The 19,934-nt window shown below is 44.7% G+C and overlaps 1 protein-coding gene across 3 annotated transcripts in view; it reads right to left on the reverse strand.

The window, feature by feature from the left end:
- Dtnb (dystrobrevin beta) overlaps positions 1-19,361 on the reverse strand; it is a 202,399-nt gene extending 183,038 nt beyond the window's left edge. For all 3 annotated transcript variants that reach the window (XR_007589235.1, XR_007589234.1, XM_050125874.1), the window contains exons 1-2: positions 19,214-19,361; positions 2,255-2,322 (exon numbers count right to left, since the gene is read on the reverse strand). Coding sequence is in view for 1 of the 3 variants with exons in the window: in XM_050125874.1 (XP_049981831.1) it covers positions 2,255-2,321 (67 nt within the window). In the remaining 2 variants the exon portion in view is untranslated. The remainder of the gene's footprint in view (positions 1-2,254; positions 2,323-19,213) is intronic.
- Positions 19,362-19,934: the final 573 nt, after the last annotated feature.

Consider the following 19,934-nt stretch of genomic DNA (forward strand, 5'->3'; position numbering starts at 1 on the left):
AGAGCACTGGCTGCTTTTCCTGAGGACTCAAGTCTTATTCCTAGCTCACAACAGTTATAACTCTAGCTCTAGGTCAACTTGACACAAGCTAGAGTCACTTGAGAAGAGAGAGCCTCAACTAAGAAATTACCTCCATAAGATCAACCTGGAGCAAGACTAAAAGGCATTTTCTTAATAAGTGATTGACAGGGGAGGGCCAATCCCATGGTGAGTGGTGCCATTCCTGGGTCCATGGTCCTGGGTTCTATAAGAAGGCAGGCTAGGCAAGCAAGGGAAAGCAATCCAGTAAGCAGCACCCTCCATGGCCTCTGTATCCATTTCTGACTCCAGGTGCCTGCTCTGAGTTCCTGTCCTGGTTTTCTTCAGTCACGGACTGCTAATAAACCCTTTCCCCCACAAGTTTCATCACAGCAGTAACATCCCTACCTAAAACATCCTCTGACCTCTACATGCACACTGTGGAATGTGAGCAAGGGAATAAAGGAATGTAAAGTCCCAGAGACTCTTCAGAGTTTATAAATGAGGGAACTGGAGAAATGGCTCAGCAGTTAAGAGCACTGGCTCTCTTCCAGAGGACCCGGGTTCAATTCCCAACACCCACATGGCAGCTCACAACTGTCTATATAACTCCAGTGCCAGGAAATCTGACCCTCATGCCAATGCACATAAAAAATAATAATAATAAATTTTAATGAAGAAAAGAAACTTGCCTAAAGTTATACATATATAATGTTATATTCCTAAGGTCATTAAGCATGGGACCCAAGATCCAAATGAGGCATTCTAACTGCACAGCCTGTGTCTGAGGGGCAGATCCAGGAAACAATTATAGAGCCAGGCACGGGCAAACACCTATAATCCCAGCAGTTAAGAAGCTGAGACAGGAGGATGGTGAGTTCAAAGCCAGTGAGGATGACCCCTGGTGAAAAGGGATAAGACAGGAGCGGGATGGGAGAGACAGTGCACAGGCCTCAAGGAAGCTCAACTGCACTTTGTTTCTTTGGGGTGAGACAGAGGGAAGCACCTGCCTTAGATAACTAGCAATCTGGGCCAATTCCTCGTCAGTCCCGACAGTTATCAAGCCTAAACCTCTGAGCTGAGCCTAACTCTGCCTCCACTGACTCAGTCTCTACAGATTTAAACAGTGCTGAGAGTCGAAAAATTTTCTGAAACTTCACCTGTTACTTATATCGTAACAGGCAGAACTCTAGAATTCTTCAAGTACCTCGTGGACTATCCTAGTCTGGGCTTCTGCCTCCCATTTCCTGATTCAACCATGCAGTACCAATTTTGTAATTTTTTTAAGATAAAAAGGCTGTCCTTAATAACTCATGTTTCTCCTGCCTCACCTCTGAGCACCAGGATGGCAGGCGCATGCCCAGACCCAGCTTTGCAGTAGTACCCATAAAATGTTTTTAAAGGCTTATGCCAGGCGGTGGTGGCGCACGCCTTTAATCCCAGCACTCGGGAGGCAGAGGATCTCTGTGAGTCTGAGGCCAGCTTGATCTACAGAGTGAGTTCCAGTTTACAAAACTAATCCAGACCAATACTATAAAGGAATTTGAGATCCAACAAGTGTGAGGCGGTATCACATGGTCAAAGTCACACAGACACATAATTAAAAAAAAAAAAAAAACACTGGGAGCCACCCAATTCCTCCAGGCCATGTTCTGGGATTTTTTTTTTTAAATGTCACAATATAATTTTAAACAGAAGATTTTTAAGTGGATAGCAAAGTTCTTCCGTTTGGTTTTCCAATAGTTCTAATGCTTAGTTCTTTCTATTGCAAGCCTGGTATCTAGTAAAAAGATAATTTATGTAATGTATTAATTATTAACTACTTATCGCCACTGGCAAACTTATGGTAACAACAGTTACAGAAAGAGTTCCAAACAGCAGGCATGACTTAAAGTCACAGATACTCCATTCTGCCTTAATGATCTTGCTTTCTTAGTCAGGTGGTGGTGGTGGAGCATACCCTTTAATCCCAGCACTTGGAAAGCAGAGGCAGGAGGATCTCTGTGAGTTTGAGGTCAGCCTGGTCTATAGAATGAGTTCCAGGACAGCCAGGGCTACACAAAGAAACCCTGTCTAGGAGGAAGGAGGGATATACATTGATAGATAGATAGATAGATAGATAGATAGATAGATAGATAGATAGATAGATAGATAGAGATACATACACACACACACACACACACACACACACAACCCCACCCCCAGTATTGCACGCGTGGGAGCTCTGGACACTCACGCATTTCTATGAAGAGCTGTCTCTTCTCCGCCATGGTTTTCCTCTTGTTCCCACCTTCCTCAATCATCCTGGAGATGAAGAAAGACATAATGAGCCACGGTATGATAATGACGACTCAACCAAGTACTTATCATCAGCTGTGAGAGGTGCAGGAAACCACAGTGAACATTCTACAGCAGCATAAATACAGTGGGGCCTCCCACCGAAAGGTGAGCCATTCTCCCATCACCCAGCAGCTTATCAAAGACGCTGGGCAGTCAGTACTCACAGGGGCTGGCACGTTTAGTTCCTGGGCTGAAAACGTGGACTGCTTTTCTTTTCTATAGGGACTCATACTTTCATCCAGGCTGCTCCAGACCTCATAACAGAGCCCAGACTGACCTTAAATTCACAGCGATTCCCCCGCCCCAGCCTTGAGTGCTGGAATTACAGGCATACACCGTCCTGCCTGGCTAAGGGTGTCATTGTTTCAACTTGATTATTTTCTTTACAGAGCCCTGAGTATATTGAGACAGTTTCTTCTACCACCATATAGTATGTTACTAAATATGATTTCAGATACAACAGAATGAAAACCCACAGTAAAGAACATGAGAGTTTTTCATTTACACACGAAAGATAGACAAAATCTTCTGGTTTGGGTGAAACAATATTAAAAAGATATTCGTCTCCGAGCTAAGGAGCTCCTCAAAGGGACCTTCCTATCACACAGCAATAGCAGTCACTGCTGACTGACTTAGGCTGTGCCTCACATGTGTGGAACCAAGTGTCAATTCCCAGCTACCTGAGAGGCTGAGACAGGAGAATTTTTAGACAACATGGAAAGACTCGGTCTCAAAAACAAAAGCAACAGCATCACTTGCATTCCTCTAGGGTCAAAAATCCCACGTGCCTGCTTTATTAGTACTGCTGCTCCTGTTTCACAGATTAGGCAACAGATGCCGAGAAAGCTAACTTGCTAAAGGGCACTTAGATCAACACCAGTGTGATCGCAACCCTCTTGAACATAGTTCTCGTGTAATTGTTGTTTACAGATATCTGGATCTCTGAAGTCTAAAAAGCTAGAACACCACCCATTATACAGACCGGCTTGTGCCAAGTTCTCCTAAACATAAACCAGATAACTACCCTGAGTAGATTAAACTGCTATAAATCACTCTCAAGTATGATTAAACTGTTATACATTAAACTAGTACAAACCATTCTCAAATATCTTATGATCACAAACTAAGCGACAACTATATAAGCTGCATATTCACGAAAACAAGTTGCCTGCCTGGTTATAGCCAAGTTTAGTTATACCCTAAAGAGACTTTTAAATGTAAACATATTCCTTAACATCCCATAAATAAGATTTTGGTCAAGAATGACCCTATCCCAGGTCCTGGAAATGTTATCGGGGATGTTTCAACACAGGCCATGGTTACAATTTACCCCAAATCAAAGGAATTCTGAACAGAATTCTTTTTTTTTTCAACCAGACCAAGATGTGACTGAACAGAATTCTAAACAGAAAGTTAAGTCAAAGAAAAGGGAGCCAGAAACAGAAAAACAATCTAATAAAATCTAGGACTTAAAGAAAAAACAGGAGTTGGTTCCAGTAGCCTGTAATTACAGAGGGAAGCAGCCACTCAAAAGCTTGAGACTCCCTTCTCCCAGACTCGGTCTCTCACAAAGGCAACTGCTAATACAGATGCAACAGAATAACCACCATGTCCTGCATGATGTCTTTCACAAGCCATACCCTCTATCTGCTTTAGTATTCCTTTACTTCACTTTTCTCAAAGCAGAAAAAGCAAATTCCTAGAGATGGCTCAGCCATCTTAAAGCCAGTTTTCTAAAATTTCGTTTTTATTTCCAGATTAATCTTGGGACACAATCTATACCGGGGGTCATCTAGATGGCCCCACTGCCAGGCAATTTCAGCACCCACCACCGCATGTAAAACTGCTAGTGGCTGGCAGCTGGCGAACTGCAGGACTGCACAGGACTACACTTTCCTGGGCAAGTCAGACCTGCCATCTGCTTCTGCACCACAGCCACGCTAGCCAGTTCTGTTTCCTTTTGCATTTTAGAAGAGAGTATGAGGGCTAGACAAGGTCTCATGTAGTCCAGGTTAGCCTCAAACTTGCTATACAACTGAGGAAAGCCTTGAACTCCTAATCCTCACTGCCCACCTCCTAAATGGTGGGATTACAGGCATGTGGTTTCGTTTTTGTTGTTTTGGGTTTTTTGAGACAAGGTTTCTCTGTAGCTTTGGTGCCTGTCCTGGTACTAGCTCTTGTAGACCAGGCTGGCCTCGAACTCAGAAATCCGCCTGCCTTTGCCTCCCAAGTGCTAGGATTAAAGGCGTGCACCACCACCGCTCGGCCAGACATATGTTTTTATACCTGGCTTCATCACTTTATTATCTATGGCAGAATTTCTGTATTCATACAACAATGGCAGACTACAGTGCAGGGTACAGAGAACTTGTGGCCTGAAAAATCTAAAGTAAAATTTACTACCTGGCCCTAAGGAAAAGTTTGCCAATCTTATTTATAGCAATAATAATTAACACTGAATGATTAACATGACCATTAGGCTAGTATGTGCCCATTGTCAAAATAAAAACAACCATACCATGGCCTTTACTTCAGTTCCATTACTGAACGTCCATCCTTGGTTAATCACCCTAAGATGCATTCCTTGTTGCTAAAATGGCATAAAAATCACAGACATTTCACCAAGTATTATGGTTTATATGTGAATGTCCTGCAGAGGTTTATGCGTCTGAACACTTTGTCCCCAGCTGGTGGCACTGTCTGTGGAACTTTGATACTGGCCTAGCTAGTAGAAGGAGTTATCTGCACATCTCTCTGCTTCCCATCTGCAAATACAATGTGACCACCTGCCTCAGGCTCCAGTAGTCACTGTGGACTGGACCCTCAAATTGTGGTTCAAAATAAACCCTTTCTTATATTGCTTTAGTCAGGCATTTTTGAATCATCAACAAGACAAGTAATTAATACATCCAGCTTTTGTTTTTGTATACTTGTTTTCAAAATAAAGAGGGGGGGGGACCTCAAAGGGAAGAGAAGTGGAAAGAAGAAAAGATGAAAACCCACTATGAAAATGCTTCAATAATTTACATTCCATTGTAGAAGTAAACAGTATACTTCAGAGGGTTGAAAGGGAATGGGGCAGGAGCTGAAGATATGGCTAAATGGGGAGCCTGCTTGCTGCAGAAATATAAGGACCTAAGTTTAGATTCCAAGAACCCGCGTAAAATAAGCCAGGTGTGGTGGTGTGTACCTGTAATCCCCAGTGCTGGGGCTGGGGGGTGGAAGAAGCTGATCTCAGCAACTCAGTAGCCAGCCAATCTAGCCAATCAGTGAGCTCCGGGCTCAGTGAGGGACCCAGTCTCAAAAAATAACAGGACCAGTAATAGAGTAAGACACCTAGCATCAATCTTGTAGAAGCACCAAGGTAGCACATGCATATACAACATCCGCTAACACACACACACACACATACTGAATGATGTGGCTAAGATCAATTTATGAAAAGACACTGGAGACATGTCAATCAGAAACAAGTAAACAGTAACAATGCAATAGATGTCCATCCCTTCCCCAGGTGGCTCAGTTACTTTCCTATTGCTGGGAACTGGCTATCTTGTAACAGCTGCACTTTTCCCTGGAGGGCTCCCTCCAAGCTGGCTGGACATTCTCTAGCCAAGAAACCTGCAAAGTTACTCACTCCCATAGGGCAGTAGACAGTTGCAGCAGATGACAGATAAGTCCTAAACACCCAGCCCAAGAGAGTTCTGGATCCTGGAATTTGGGGTAAATCTATACCCACCTCAGCCACTGAGCACAACTACTAAGCCCAAACAGATGCACGCGGAGTCACTGAGGACACACAGGAAATAAGCCTGAGCAGCTGGACTAAAGTGACCACCCAAGAAGGCATGTTTACCCCTTTTCTCACATAGCCCCAGGCCTGAACTCCAAACTGCCGGACTCCCCACACAGTGCCTTGTAGCACATGCTGAAAAAAAACACTCAGGAAAGCCCTCTGGTTTGCTTGCAGAAAAAGCTAAAGCAAAACGAAGAAAGCCCCCAGCTTCTTTTCCTCTCCTCCTTCACTCCCTCTTACCCCAGCTCCCAGGCAATCTCATACTGAAGGCAACAGAAGCAGAAAAGGCAGCTGCCATGGAAAACCACAGGAGTTAAAACTGCCAGGGGAAAAGGAAATGAAAAATAAGAGAGAAATAAGCCTGTCTTTGTTCACCTTGACATGATGATCTATGCAGAACACCCAACAGAACTACCAAACTCTGCTAACTAATAAGCGATTTCAGCAAGAGTCGTGGATACATGATCAGTACACAAAAAAACTATCCGTTTCCTATGAGCAGCAAGAAAGAAACTAGAATATGAAATTAATAACCATTACATAAAAATGAATAATAAAATTTTTAATTTTATTAAAAAATAAAAATAGAGGTACTGGAGAGATGGCTCAGGTTACAGGAGCACTTGTTGCTCTTGCAGAGGACCCAAGTTTGATGGTGGCTCACAACTAACTCCAATTCGAGGGCATTCGATGCCTTCTTCTGACTTCCACGAGCACCAAGCACATATGCACATATATGCATGCACATGTGGTGCACATATAAAATTAAAAATGAATAAAGCTAGTAAAATAAGTTTTAAATATACCACTTATGCTATCATCCCTCAAAAAATACAAATACTTCCTGCAAATATAGCAAAACATGTACTAAATCAATGTGAAGAAACCCATAAAACTGGTGAAAAAAAATCAACATAAAACTAAACAAATGATTTAGACTCCAAGTTCATAAATAAGAAGAATAGACACCAGCACCCACACGGCATCTCACAACTGTCTGTAACTCTAGTTTCAGGAGTTCCACCTTCACACAGACATACATGCAGGTAAAACACCAATGCCCATAAAATAAAAATTTTATAAATTAAAATTTAGTAAATAAATCATTAAAAAGAAGAGGAGGCAAGCACACTTCTTAGCTGGAACAGAGAAGTACTATGCCTGCTTTGGGACGAGAAGATCGCTGATTTAACAAACACCTGCCGGACCTGGAGTAACTGCAAGGCACATCTGGGAAAGGATCTTGAGAGTGTTGAACTTGGAGGCCCAGGATATGCTGATAAGAAAAAGCGTGTTGACTGACAGGAGGCACTGGCTCATGAATCAGGATTTAACAAAAGAAAAACACTTGGAGCCAATCCTAACGTGCTGTGGGAATGACTCATTTAAGCCTGAAATACAATGCCTAAATGACATCCCAGAGAAAAGAGCTGGAGATGCTGGAACCGCAGAAAGGTATTAAGGAAGGTGTCGGAGCCCCCGCCCCCCTACACTGCACCAAGACCTTGCATCCTAGACTGGCAGCAGCTACTCCCCCACATCCACCCCAAGCTCTGGAGTCTATTTTGATTCCTTCAGGGCAGGTCTGAAACACTATAAATCTACCACCTGGAAACATTCTTACCCGATGGCTGATGGGAACGGAAGAGAAGGGCCACTGCTGCCTGGCCCATTCCATGACACCCATTTCACAGGACTCCTAGAAACTGTGAGTGAGAACAAGTCACAGCTACTCTCCCACTAACACGAAGGCTAGTTAACTCTTCGTTTGATATCTTCTTGTTCCCAACTCACTTCTCTCTGTCCAACAGGCTTTTCCTGGGATAACAGCCTAAACAAAATGCTGACATTCAAATCCCTGCCTAGAACCAGCTCCTGCAGACACTAAGAGGCCTGCTCATTCAACCAAGCTCATGATTCAGATTACCTCAAGTGCGAACTTACAAGGCACAAAAACTAAGAGTGCTGTCCGTCACTTCCCCAGGCCATGCTTTACGGTATTACTATCTGCATCTCGGTAGGCAGGCTTTCAGCAGATCTACACCGAACAAGGACCCACTGCCACCACAGCCGCCCATAGCCCCAGCTGTGCAGACAGGACCTCTCTACCTCCTCCCACTTGGACTCCTGGAATTCTGCCTTTTCTCAGCCACAGCCTAAAGATAACCAATATCTCTCCGTCATCCTCTTCGCACGCTGACTCAATTTCAAACCCTGCCGTTTCCTTCCTCCCGATCACTCTCACACTCGCCCCCCCCCCCCAGTTTTCCCATTTCTACTGCCAAAGCCTTCACCCAGATTAATGAACAAATAGAATTCCATGACCTCCTGATCTCAGGACTCTCCACCCCTTTTTCCTGCAGACGCACAAAGAAACACGCATGCTGGCTGTGTCCACATAAACCTGCCTGCTCTTTAGAGCATCCAGCCATCCTGAGGCGGGAGCTTCTTCCCACAGAACTTAGACATAAGGCAGACACACTCTACAAAGTGTGAAAGAAGACCAGAGTCCTAGCTGGGAGACTCAAGAGAAGTATCTTTTTTTTTTTTATCCCGCCCCCCTCAAGAGAAGTATCTTAAAGCCAAAAGCTGAAACTCCAAGTTCCTAGACAAGGCTGTTTAATATTCTTGGCCCAAAGTCAAACTGAGGGAACAAGTTTTTACACAGAATACCAAAAACAACTCGTGAGATTAAAAAAAATTTCTAAGATGAATTTTATCAAAATTAACTATTCTGCAAAGTTATTATAAAAAAGTGAAAACAAGCAGAATACAGACTTTTCAGGCCAGTGGCATGGCTCGGTAAGTAAACGCACTGGCGGGTTGCACCTGAGAGCGCTGTCCCGCCATCTAAATGTACACAATGGCATCACACTCACACACAAGAAACAATGAATAAGCACTTTTTCTAAGAACATACATAATAAAGATCTTCCATACAAATTTTAGAAATAAGGTTAAAACAGTAACTGCCAGGTGGTAGTGGTACGCACCTTTAATCCCAGCACTCAGGAGGCAGAGACTAGTGGAAGTCTGTGAGTTCAAGGCCAGCCTGGTCTATAGAGCTAGGTCTAGGACAGTCAGGGCTACACAAAGAAACCCTGACTCAAAAAAAACCAAAACAATAAAAAAATTCACAAACAATACTGTTAGCCCATAATATCATTACATCATCATAATATCATCTTGAGGTATAAGACACTCAACAGGGTACACAAATAGCATTTTTAATAATTAGGAGGGTTTGTTGGGTTGCTTTTGCCTGATTCTACATCAGTCTGATCGATCACTGTTTTTGTTTTGCATTTGGTTAACAAGAAGCTCATCACAGACGAACAGACGCGGCTTCCACTCTGCCTTTCCTTGTTCTGTGAGTGTGCTTCATTCTTCAGGAGACCGAAAATCCACTCTGCAGTTTCTCTGCAGGAATTTTGTTACGTCAGTCGTCTATTTAGCAAATATCACATAATACAATCTGAAAGCCCACTGAGCCAAGCAGAGGTGAGTAGCAGTATGTCCAAACAATGCAAGCAGATGAAACAGGAGAATCACCCACCCAGGCAGAGGTGTTGCCTCCATCAGCTCCCATCCCCTAGCGCAAGGCACTGAGCACTCCCATCAGACACACAGATGAAGTATCAGTGAATGGGTTACATATTAATAAAACATAACTGCTTAATCTTCCTGTTACCCTGCCTACTGCAACTTTTCCCATGCCTGTCACCTGTCACTTCTCAGTTTTGGAAGAAGTCACAGCTCAAAAAAAAAAAAAAAAGAAGAAGGGAGAAGAAGAAGAAAAGGAGAAGGAGGAAGAGGAGGAGGAGGAGGAGGAGGAGGAGGAGGAGGAGGAGGAGGAGAAGAAGAAGAAGAAGAAGAAGAAGAAGAAGAAGAAGAAGAAGAAGAAGAAGAAGAAGAAGAAGAAGAAGAAGAAGAAGAAGAAGAAGAAGAAGAAGAAGTAGTAGTAGTAGTAGTAGTAGTAGTAGTAGTAGTAGTAGTAGTAGTAGTCAGGTGTGGCTTTGCCGGTAATCCCAGCACTAAGGAGGCTGAGGCAAAAGGATTTTGAGTTCAAGGCCACCTGGAAAAACAGCAAAACTCACAAAAATAAATAAATAAATAAATAAATAAATAAATAAGTAAGTAAGTAAGTAAATAAGTAAATAAAAAACTAGACTGAGAAATCTGGATGGTGCTAGACAGGCCTCAAATGCAAGCCAGAGCAGGGCTTGTCAGAACTAGCTGAGGGCACTGAGACCTAAGATTATGAAGCAATTACTTTAGGTAGCCAAACATGTGGCTATAAAAGCCCCTCCTCTCCATCCTACTGTGCACATGGCCCCTTGCAAAACAAGCAGGAGTAAATGAAAAAGGAAAGAAGTCAAGAAGTCACCAGAACAGTGGTGACCTTGATGAGCTCCAGGAGAGAGGGCAACAAGAACCCTCCTGTCTGTTCTGTCCCAGGAAGACAATGTGCAACAGAGCTGTCTGCAGACAGAGGTTAAGTAATTGCCATGGCGCACAGACTAACGCAGGGGGGGGAGAACGCTTTGGAACTGTTTCCAGCACATCTCTGTGCTGCACTGAGTGCTAAATGAGGCTCCCTTTGCTGGGAGCTGGCCTGTTAGTTTCTTAACCTTTGCATCTGTCACATCAAAGCATTCAGGTCTGGAGCTAGGGCGCTGCCCAGGCAGTGAAGCGCTTGACTTGAGAGCCCCTGAGGGCTGGGTAGATACAGTCAGTGGGGTAAAGCACTGGCCATACAACATGAGGACTGGGGTTTGGATTCCCGGCACCCACATAAATGTGAAATGGGCCTGGCAACCTGCACTCACCCAAGTGATCAGAGGCAAAGATGGGGTTCCCCAAGGTAAGCTGACTCTCTAAGTTAGCTAAATCAGCAAGCTCTGGATACAAGTGGGAGACCACGTGTAAGGCAGAAAAACACTGAAGGAAGACACCATGCATCAGTCTCTAGTCTTCACACATATCTAAGAACACACATACACACACCACACATAGACATATAAGCAAAAAGGTAAGTAAATAAACCGGGCCTGGTAACAAACAGCTATAATCCCAGCTTTAAGGAGGCAGAAACAGGGGGATCTGCAGTGCTCTCTAGCCAAATCTGACAGCCTGCCAGTAAGAGTGGCTTACTCACAAACCAAAGTTGAGTGGTGTCTGTGGAACAACACCTGAGGCTGTCCTCTGGCCTCCACATGCACCAGCACACACAAGCTCAAGCAGAGACACAGGCACACGCACACAAAAACCTTTGGAAAACCCATGTGCGAATACAGTCTACTGAAAAACTCTGTCAGATTCCCTGATTTGTCCGCGTGATACACAGGTAGGTCTAAGCTCAGACTGTCACTAATACAGTCAAAACTACCTTTAAAAAAATACAAAAACAACCCCAGCGGTGGTGGCGTACGCCTTTAATACCAGCACTCGGGAGGCAGAGGCAGGTGGATCTCTGTGAGTTCGAGGCCAGCCTGGTCTACAAGAGCTAGTTCCAGAACAGGCTCCAAAGCTGCAGAGAAACCCTGTCTTGAAAAAAACAAACAAACAAACAAACAAACTAAAGGCCATGGTGACACTTGCCTTTAGGTCCAGCACTCAGAAGGCAGAGGCAGGCAGATCTCTGTGAGTTCAAGGCCAGCCTGATTTACAAAGTGAGTTCCAGGACAGCCAGGACTGTTACACAGAGAAGCCCTGTCTCAAAAAATACTACAAAAATAAAAATAAAATAAAAAACAACAACAAAAACCTAACTCCCTTGCTCATTTCGGGAAAATTCTCAAATATCCTTCTCTAATACTTACTCTTTTCTCTTTTGGGTTAAAAGGAGCACCAGGGAAAACAAATTTAAAAGCCTAGACATTTTCTGTAACAAATCTGAAAGCATCTCTGGGTTCCAATAAAAAAATTCAGTAACATACTCTCCAACTACCCAGAGCTCTGAACAGCTAAGTTTACCCTCAATGGCACTATGCAAAATAGTCACGTAAAATGTTTTGCACAGTGCTCGGCACAGCCTAAGAGCCACTGGTTATCACAGCATTTCAGTCCTGATTCACTTTACAGACAGTGCTGGGAACACATAAAGACTGAGCTCTTTGGAGTGCTTGACCAACAGTGTTTGCTAGCCCTGAGTTCCAACATCAACACCAACAGCACAAGCAAGGCTTAGTGGCTCAAATCTGTATTCCCAGCACTCAGGAGATGGAGAAAGAAGGATCAGACGTTAAAAAGGCATCCTCAGCTGCACAGTGAGTTTGAGGTCATACATAGGGCTGTCTCAAAAAATATAAAAACTGCTGGGCAGTACTGGCATATGTCTTTAGTTCCAGCACTTGTAAGGCAGAAGCAGGTGGATCTCTGTGAGTTTGAGGCCAACTTAGTCTACAGAGCTAGTTCCAAGACAGCCAGGGCTACACAAAGACATCCTGTCTCAAAAAACCAAACTATACATACACACACACACACACACACACAAATAAATATAAATAATTTAACAGAACTGAAAAGAGTGCCACATGCCTGTAAGACCAGCACTTGGGTAGCTGAGGCAGGAGGATTGCCATGAACTGAGGCCAGCCTGACTTAAACAGTGAGTTCTAAGCCGCCTAGCTAGCAATCACAAACTGAGACTCTGCTCAGAAATTTTTTAAAAACAAAGGAAAAATTAATAGTAGACATACCTTTCAATTAACTACAACACAAAGTGGTCCATCCTAGTTCTTTTGTTTTTAAGATCTTTTATTTTTATCTATATAACTGTTTTGCCTGCATGTACGTCTGTGTGCCGTGCATTTGCCCAGGGCCCACAGAGGCCAGAAGAGGGTGTTGGATCCTTGAGACTAGGCTTACAGATGGTTGTGAGCTGCCATAGCATGCTGGGAATCAAACTCAGGTCTTCTCAATGAGCAGCCAGTGCTCTTACCCACTGAGCCATCTCTCAAGCCCCAGAAGTCTACCCTATTTCTATCACACTAAAGAAAAAAAGGGGGGGGGGATCATTTCAACACATGCCAAAAACAAGCAACTGATAAAATTCAACACTCAATAAAAATACAAAACAAGCATTGAAGAAACATCCTTAAACTGCCAGGAAACATCAACCAAAAGCCTTCTGAAAATATTACAGATATTAGCCAAACACTGTAAGAAAGAATTTTTGTGTGTGTGCCCATTGTCAGTTGTGGCACATGAAGGGATAACAATAAGGAAGAGACAGCGTTATGACCCTAAGATCAATTCAGATCTCTATTCAACACAGGAGACATCTCACTGCAACCTCTTTGCTTCAAATCAATGAAAAAAATGCAAAAATCAAGACAGGGCTTAAAAACAAGAAAAACTTCCACAACAAGAGACATAATTATGACTTCTGAATTCCGAGTCCAGAATCTGCACCTCCTGCAGGGGAGTGCAATTCCAAGCAGAGGGGGGTGGAGAATATGAGGCATCTAAACCAGACTCGTTGCTGAAAGCCAGGGATAAGATTGGAGCTGGAAAGAAACTGAAAATGCCACTGTCAGTCTCTGTGGAGAACGCAGATTATGTAATGCTACGGGTATAGAAAAGTGGGAAGGTGCAAACAGATTTGTGGCCAGGAACTGAACCAGGACCAGCATTTATGAGCAGATCTAAATCAGCTACCTCCAAGGGCAGAACCCTTGGTCCCCAGTCATATTTGATTCCAGACTGGGACCCCTGCAGGCAAGCTGAACACCTGAAACCCCACATATGACATACAAAAGGGTGGGCACAGAAAAGAAAAGAGAAAGACACTCAAGCCAGGTGGTGGTGGTGGAGGTGGTGCGCACATCTTTAATCCTAGCACTGGAGAGGCAGAGGCCTGTGATTTCAAGGCCAGCCTGATCTACAGAGTGAGTGCCAATACAGCCACTCTGGGGGTTACGTAAAGAAATCCTGTCTTGAAAAACCAAAAAAGGGGAAAAAAGAAAGAGAGAGAGAGAGGCATTCAAAGTAGAATTGAATCCATGTTGCGAGATATTTGATTACACTGTATAAAGATATGTCACTGCGATTGGTTTAATAAAAAAGCTGGATGGCCAATAGCTAGGCAGGATTTTCAGGACAGAGAGGATGCTGGAAAGAAGGCTGAATATCGAGGAGATGCCAGGGACACAGAGCAAGCAGCATGGGCTTTACAAAACAAAGGTAATCGAGCCACATAAAAGAATATAGATGAAAAGATATGGGTTAAATAAGTTATAAGAACTAGTTAGAAAAAAGCAAAAGCTATTGGTCAAGCTTTCATAATTAATACGAAATCTCTGTGTTGTGGTTTGGAATCTGGCTAGCAGGACAGATAAAGACTCACTACAAATCCATATGTCAAAACTTCAAATCACACAGAGCAAAACATGCTAAAAGTAAGCCATCAACAGCAGAAACTAACATTAATTCATCCTAGACGTTGAGTTCACAGACAGCATGACAAGACTGATTTAGCTAGTACATTTAGGGGCACTTAGACATAAATGTTAAAAATCATTGCCAACGCAAAACTGTCACTTTGGAAGCCAGCTTAGTAGTCTCCTATACAGCCAAGCATATATTTGATATGGAATACACAGCCAGCATTTATTTGAACTGGTAAATTCTGATCTAGTATTATACTCCTAATTTATCCAAGTGTTTTGAAAAAAAAAACTTGTATATACAAAAAAACTGCACAGATCACAACACTTTTATTCATATTTACTAAAAACTTTCATAAAATGAATAAATAAAAAAATTGGTATCTTCATTGAATGGAATATTATTTGTTGCTAAAAGGAAATAAGCCATCAGTCCATAAACAGATATAGAAGAACCATAAACACATATTACTAAGTAAAAGCGATCAGGAAATAAAAGATAAAGAACAGAAATAGAGAAAATCAATTTTTTATTCTTTACTATAGTTATTTGTGTGTATGTATATGGGTATCCATATGCTATAGTATGTGGAGGTCAAAGGACAACCCGCAGGAGTCAGTTCTTTGCATCCACCATGTGGGTTCCAGGAATGGAACTTAGGTCATCAGGACTGGTGACAGCTGCCTTTACCTGCTGAGCCATATCAGCAGCTTGGGAAATACATACACATACAACTGGAGACACTAAAAGAAAATTTCCATATATTTATGACATTGAAGCTTACAACTAAATACAGTGTGTGTGTGTGTGTGTGTGTGTGAGAGAGAGAGAGAGAGAGAGAGAGAGAGAGAGAGAGAGAGAGAGCGCACACACACATTCACTATATATGCTTTGAGACAAGGTTCTCTGTGTAACCCTGGATGTTCTGGAACTCATTCTGTAGATCAAGTTAGCCTCAAACTCAGAGATCCTCCTGCCTCTGCCTCCTGAGTGCTGGAATCAAAGGTGTGCACCACCACATTGAAACTTACAACTAAATAGTGTTGTGTGTGTGTGTGTGTTTTAAAGGAAAGCCTTAGACTGGAAGGTATATTTGCTTTCCAATCACTGAACAATTACAATTAATTAAAGATTATTAGCTATACTAAATATAGTACACTACATACTACTAAGAAATCACACAGCAAGCCAGGTGGTGGTGGCGCACGCCTTTAACCCCAGCACTCGGGAGCAGAGGCAGGCGGATCTCTGTGAGTTTGATGCCAGCCTGGTCTAGAAAAGCTAGTTCCAGAAAAAAAAAAAAAAAAACTACGGAGAAACCCTGTCTCGAAAATAGAAAAAAAAAGAAAAGAAAAGAAAAAGAAATCACACAGCACAGACAACTCAGATAGATCCCTATGTCCCAACATGAAAAAAAAAAAAACCTCAAAAATAATTCATCAGAAAAACAAGTTACAGAGCAACCCTGACAGTATGCTATAGTAAAATGCAGAGAGAGTTGGCAATGGCTCAATGTATAAAAGCACTTGCCACAACGCAAGCATAAGGATTGGAGTTCAAATCTCTAAAATCGACATAGAAGCCATGCAGGTGTGGCAGCCACCTATAAGAGCAGCACTCTGGACACAGGTAGGAATCACCAGAGCAAATTGGCCAAACTGACCAGCTCCAGATTCAGCAGGGGGTTGAACTTCATAAATAAGAGCAGTTGAGAGCATCCAGTGTCAACTTTGGGCTTTCACAGGCATGTACACATATGTGCATGGATACCCATATGCACACTCATGCATACCATATATACACGCAAAAAAATAAAATGCATAGAAAAAGGCCCCAGGAAGAAAACAACAAATTGGTAACTGCAGTAGAAAAAGTACGTATGTCAAGAGTGTTTTTTTTTTTTACTCCAAGTATTTTATAATTAAGTATGCATTCTAAGCTGCACAAACCACTACAACTCCAGAAACTCCAGGGCAAAAGACACCCCTAAAACTGGACAGCATACTAGTAGTACAACTAGAAACCACAGCTCTAATGCTTGTGTAATTTGAAATAAATAAAATGGGGGGGGGCTGTCCCCATGACAACATGAGTAACTTGGTGATAAAAATGTATATATGTCAGTTAGGATAGGTTACAAAGTATACATGGTTTTCCTTTGTTTTTGTTTTCTTTGGGGTGGGCTTTTGTTACTTTGTTTCCCATTGGTTTTATTTTCTGTTGAAACAGTGTCTCCCTATGTAACTCTGGCAAGTCTTGAACTCACAGAGATCAACTTGCCTCTGCCTCCAGAGGGCTGGGATTTAATGTCATGTGCCACCACACCCCGCAGTATGTATGGTTTTTCAAAACATCCAACTCATCATGTAAAATTTGCCCATTTATCATATGTAAACTATACATCAGGAAGGCACAGTAGCACACACAGAACATAGACCGGAGGATAGCCAGCCACAAGTTCAAAGTCAGGGCTACATAGATCCTATCTTAAAAACAAATCAACAGACAGGTGATGGTGGCATACACCTTTTAATCTAAACCAGCATTCAGGAGGCAGAGGCAGGTGGATCTCTGTGAGTTCTAGGCCAGCCTGGTCTACAAAGCAAGTTCCAGGATAGGCTCCAAAGCTACAGAGAAAAACCCTGTCTCAGAAAAAACAAACAACAACAAGAAGTTTGTTTTAACCAGACATGATGGTTTACACAGGAGACCGACAGGAGAACAGCCACAACTTCAAGGTCAGCCTTGGCTACAGTATAGCAAGTACCAGGCCAGCTGGGTACAGCATGGCACTGTTTCAAAAAAATGGGGGGGGGGGTTGATTTTGAAATAAAAGTAGATTAAATACTTAAAAGTATTAGAAAAGCCTGCATCCAAAATCGCAGGGCCACATAGATACCCCAAAACAAAACTTACTAACGGTTGCTCCGCGAAGTGCAGATAGTAACTAAAATGAAATAAATTTATGTACTTCAAAGCTTACTATATATGCAATGCCAAATATGGATTAGTATTATTTTTTTAGCTGAGGAAACTAAGGCTCAGATATGTTAACATCAAAGACATGAAATAAATGGTACCTTGAAATCCCATGAACTCTAATATTTTAACTATAAGTAGAAATTCTGTTTCCCAGGCAAAATTCATTGAATGTAAAGACCTCGCCAGCACCACCTTGAATGCACACCCCCCTTCAGAGGCAGTTCCACTTATGTCTGATAAAATCCTCAGAGAACTCATAAAAGGTCAAGTTTTAATTTGGCAAGCAAAGTAACCCAACAAGCACTGCAAGCCAGGGAAAGGAAACAGCAGCCTGGGGCTGGAGAGTCCAACCCAGGGAGAGGACAGAACTCCGGCCCTGACCAAGCTGACCAAGCGTTCTCGCACCTCAGAGCCAAGAGCCAAGAGGCAGAACAGAATTTATAAAAGTGTTCTTAGGCAAAAGCACCCTCCATCCTGCTCAAAAAAAAAAAAAAAAAAAAAAAAAAGTCATTGAGAGAAGGACCGGATCTCAACAACCACCCAAAGAATAAGCCCCTGGTGCCCAACTCACAAGAACCACGTGGATGCTGAAGAGTGGCCACTAACCACCGGAGTCTGCTACCCGGGCCACCGCTTTAACCTATCCAGCGCCTAAATCACTGGGTTACCCAAGGAGGCAAAAAGAGAATGTGAGGACCAAAGAGAGCCCGCCAACCACCGCTACCAGAGAGAGCGTCACTACTCCACATAAAATGTATCAACCCCTGCTTCCTTCATTCCTCACGCTGTGGCCATCAATTGCAGGACGACTGGGATCCAGGCCACATCCTGAGGATTGAGCAGAATACAGGCACGGAGCTTAATTCTAGCTGGGAAGGCAAGTTCTCTTTCAAATTTTCCTTTCTCTCTCTTTTAAAAGTCGCTAAGACCCTTCCAACCTCTTTTCTCAATAGCTCCCACCAGCTTCCCTCCAGTACCCTACTTTCTCCAAAACCCAAGCAACTTAGGGCTCCAATTTCCCGGGGTTGGGAAACAGACTAAAGAGAGCTGAAGTGAACAGAACGAGAGACGTGAAAGTGAGCGCTTTACATTTTATATGCATACTTTCCCCGCCCAACTGTCAGCACTTCAACAGCGAAGGATGGCTGGGAGTGACTACATCGTGACCCCGGGGCTGACCGCGGTTGTCTCCGTAGCTAATCAATAAACGCTAGCAGAGAACGCTGGAAGGTCTCCCTGATTCCCCAAGGCCTGGCACGGGGAATGTAACCATAAACATTCGTCAGCTGCATCCTCCCTCTTCGCGGGACACTGAGCCCATCACGGGTGACCTGGGTGGACAGGTTCCGTCTACCGGGAGACACCAAGGGGTGATCGGGAACGAATTCCCTTCCCTCTGCCAGGGCCTGCCTGCCTCACCTGCCCTCTGCCAGGACCTGCCGCCTTCGCCCCCTTCAGCACCTAACGCGGAGCCTCCTCCGCGCGAGCCGGGCTCCCGCTGCATCAGCAGGCGCGCGCAGCCCGGCTCTGCGCCCCGCCGCCCCCGTGCGCGCGGGTGGCCGGGGGACGCCCCTCCCTCCCCGGCCCGGCGTGCCGTCTCCCCAGGGTCGCAGCTCCACGGCCGTGCGCTCCGTCACCCCGAGAGCTCCCTCCTCGCTTCTCCAGCCCCGGCGGAGGACTCCCCACCTGGCTCACTTCCCGGCCGGAGCTGAGGGGGCGTCGCGTGGCTCTCCGGCGGCCGCAGCCTCCTCCGGCCCGGCCCCCTCGACTGGAGCAGCGGCGGCGGATGAGGCGACGGCGCCCACTCAGGCCCCGGAGCCGCCCCCGCGGCGAACGTTCCCGGCGCCGGATCGCACCGCTTCCCCGCCCGGCACGCGCAGCGAGCCCGCCCCCGGCGCGAGGGCGCGAGGGCGCGAGGGCGAGGGCGGGTGCGCGCGGAGGGGCGGGGCTTCCGCCGCGAGAGGGGGCGGGGAGGTGGCCGAGTCCCCTCCCGCGGGTTCGCGCGCCCCCTCCGGGCCTCTGCGGTTCGCCGGCCGCGGAGGCGGAGGCGCGCTTCCACTCCACAGGTAGCTGCCGGGCGGCTGGATGCTGCGCCGACGTGACTGCCCCGTAAGGAATGCAAAGAAACATCCCGCGAATGATTCACCCGGGCCTCGAGCGCGGGGTCCTGCCCCAAGTGACTTTCCACGTTGACTCAGCAGGCTCACTGAGCACTGACTCTGCGCCCGGTGCGCGGCGGACATGGTCTGGGTCATTGCCCCTGGTGCCCAGGAGCGCATAACTTAGGGGGAAGAGCAGTCTTGCGAAGGACCGAATCGGGTCACCTGCGCAATGCCAAACCACAGCCGGATGCTGCGAGAGGATGAGGAGGAACGGATTACTTCCGCTTAGTTGTGCCGTAATTCCT

This window comes from Alexandromys fortis, unplaced genomic scaffold, assembly GCF_014885135.2.
Source record: "Alexandromys fortis isolate MF-2015 unplaced genomic scaffold, M_Fortis_MF-2015_v1.1 scaffold_252, whole genome shotgun sequence".
Classification (NCBI taxonomy): Eukaryota; Metazoa; Chordata; class Mammalia; order Rodentia; family Cricetidae; genus Alexandromys; species Alexandromys fortis.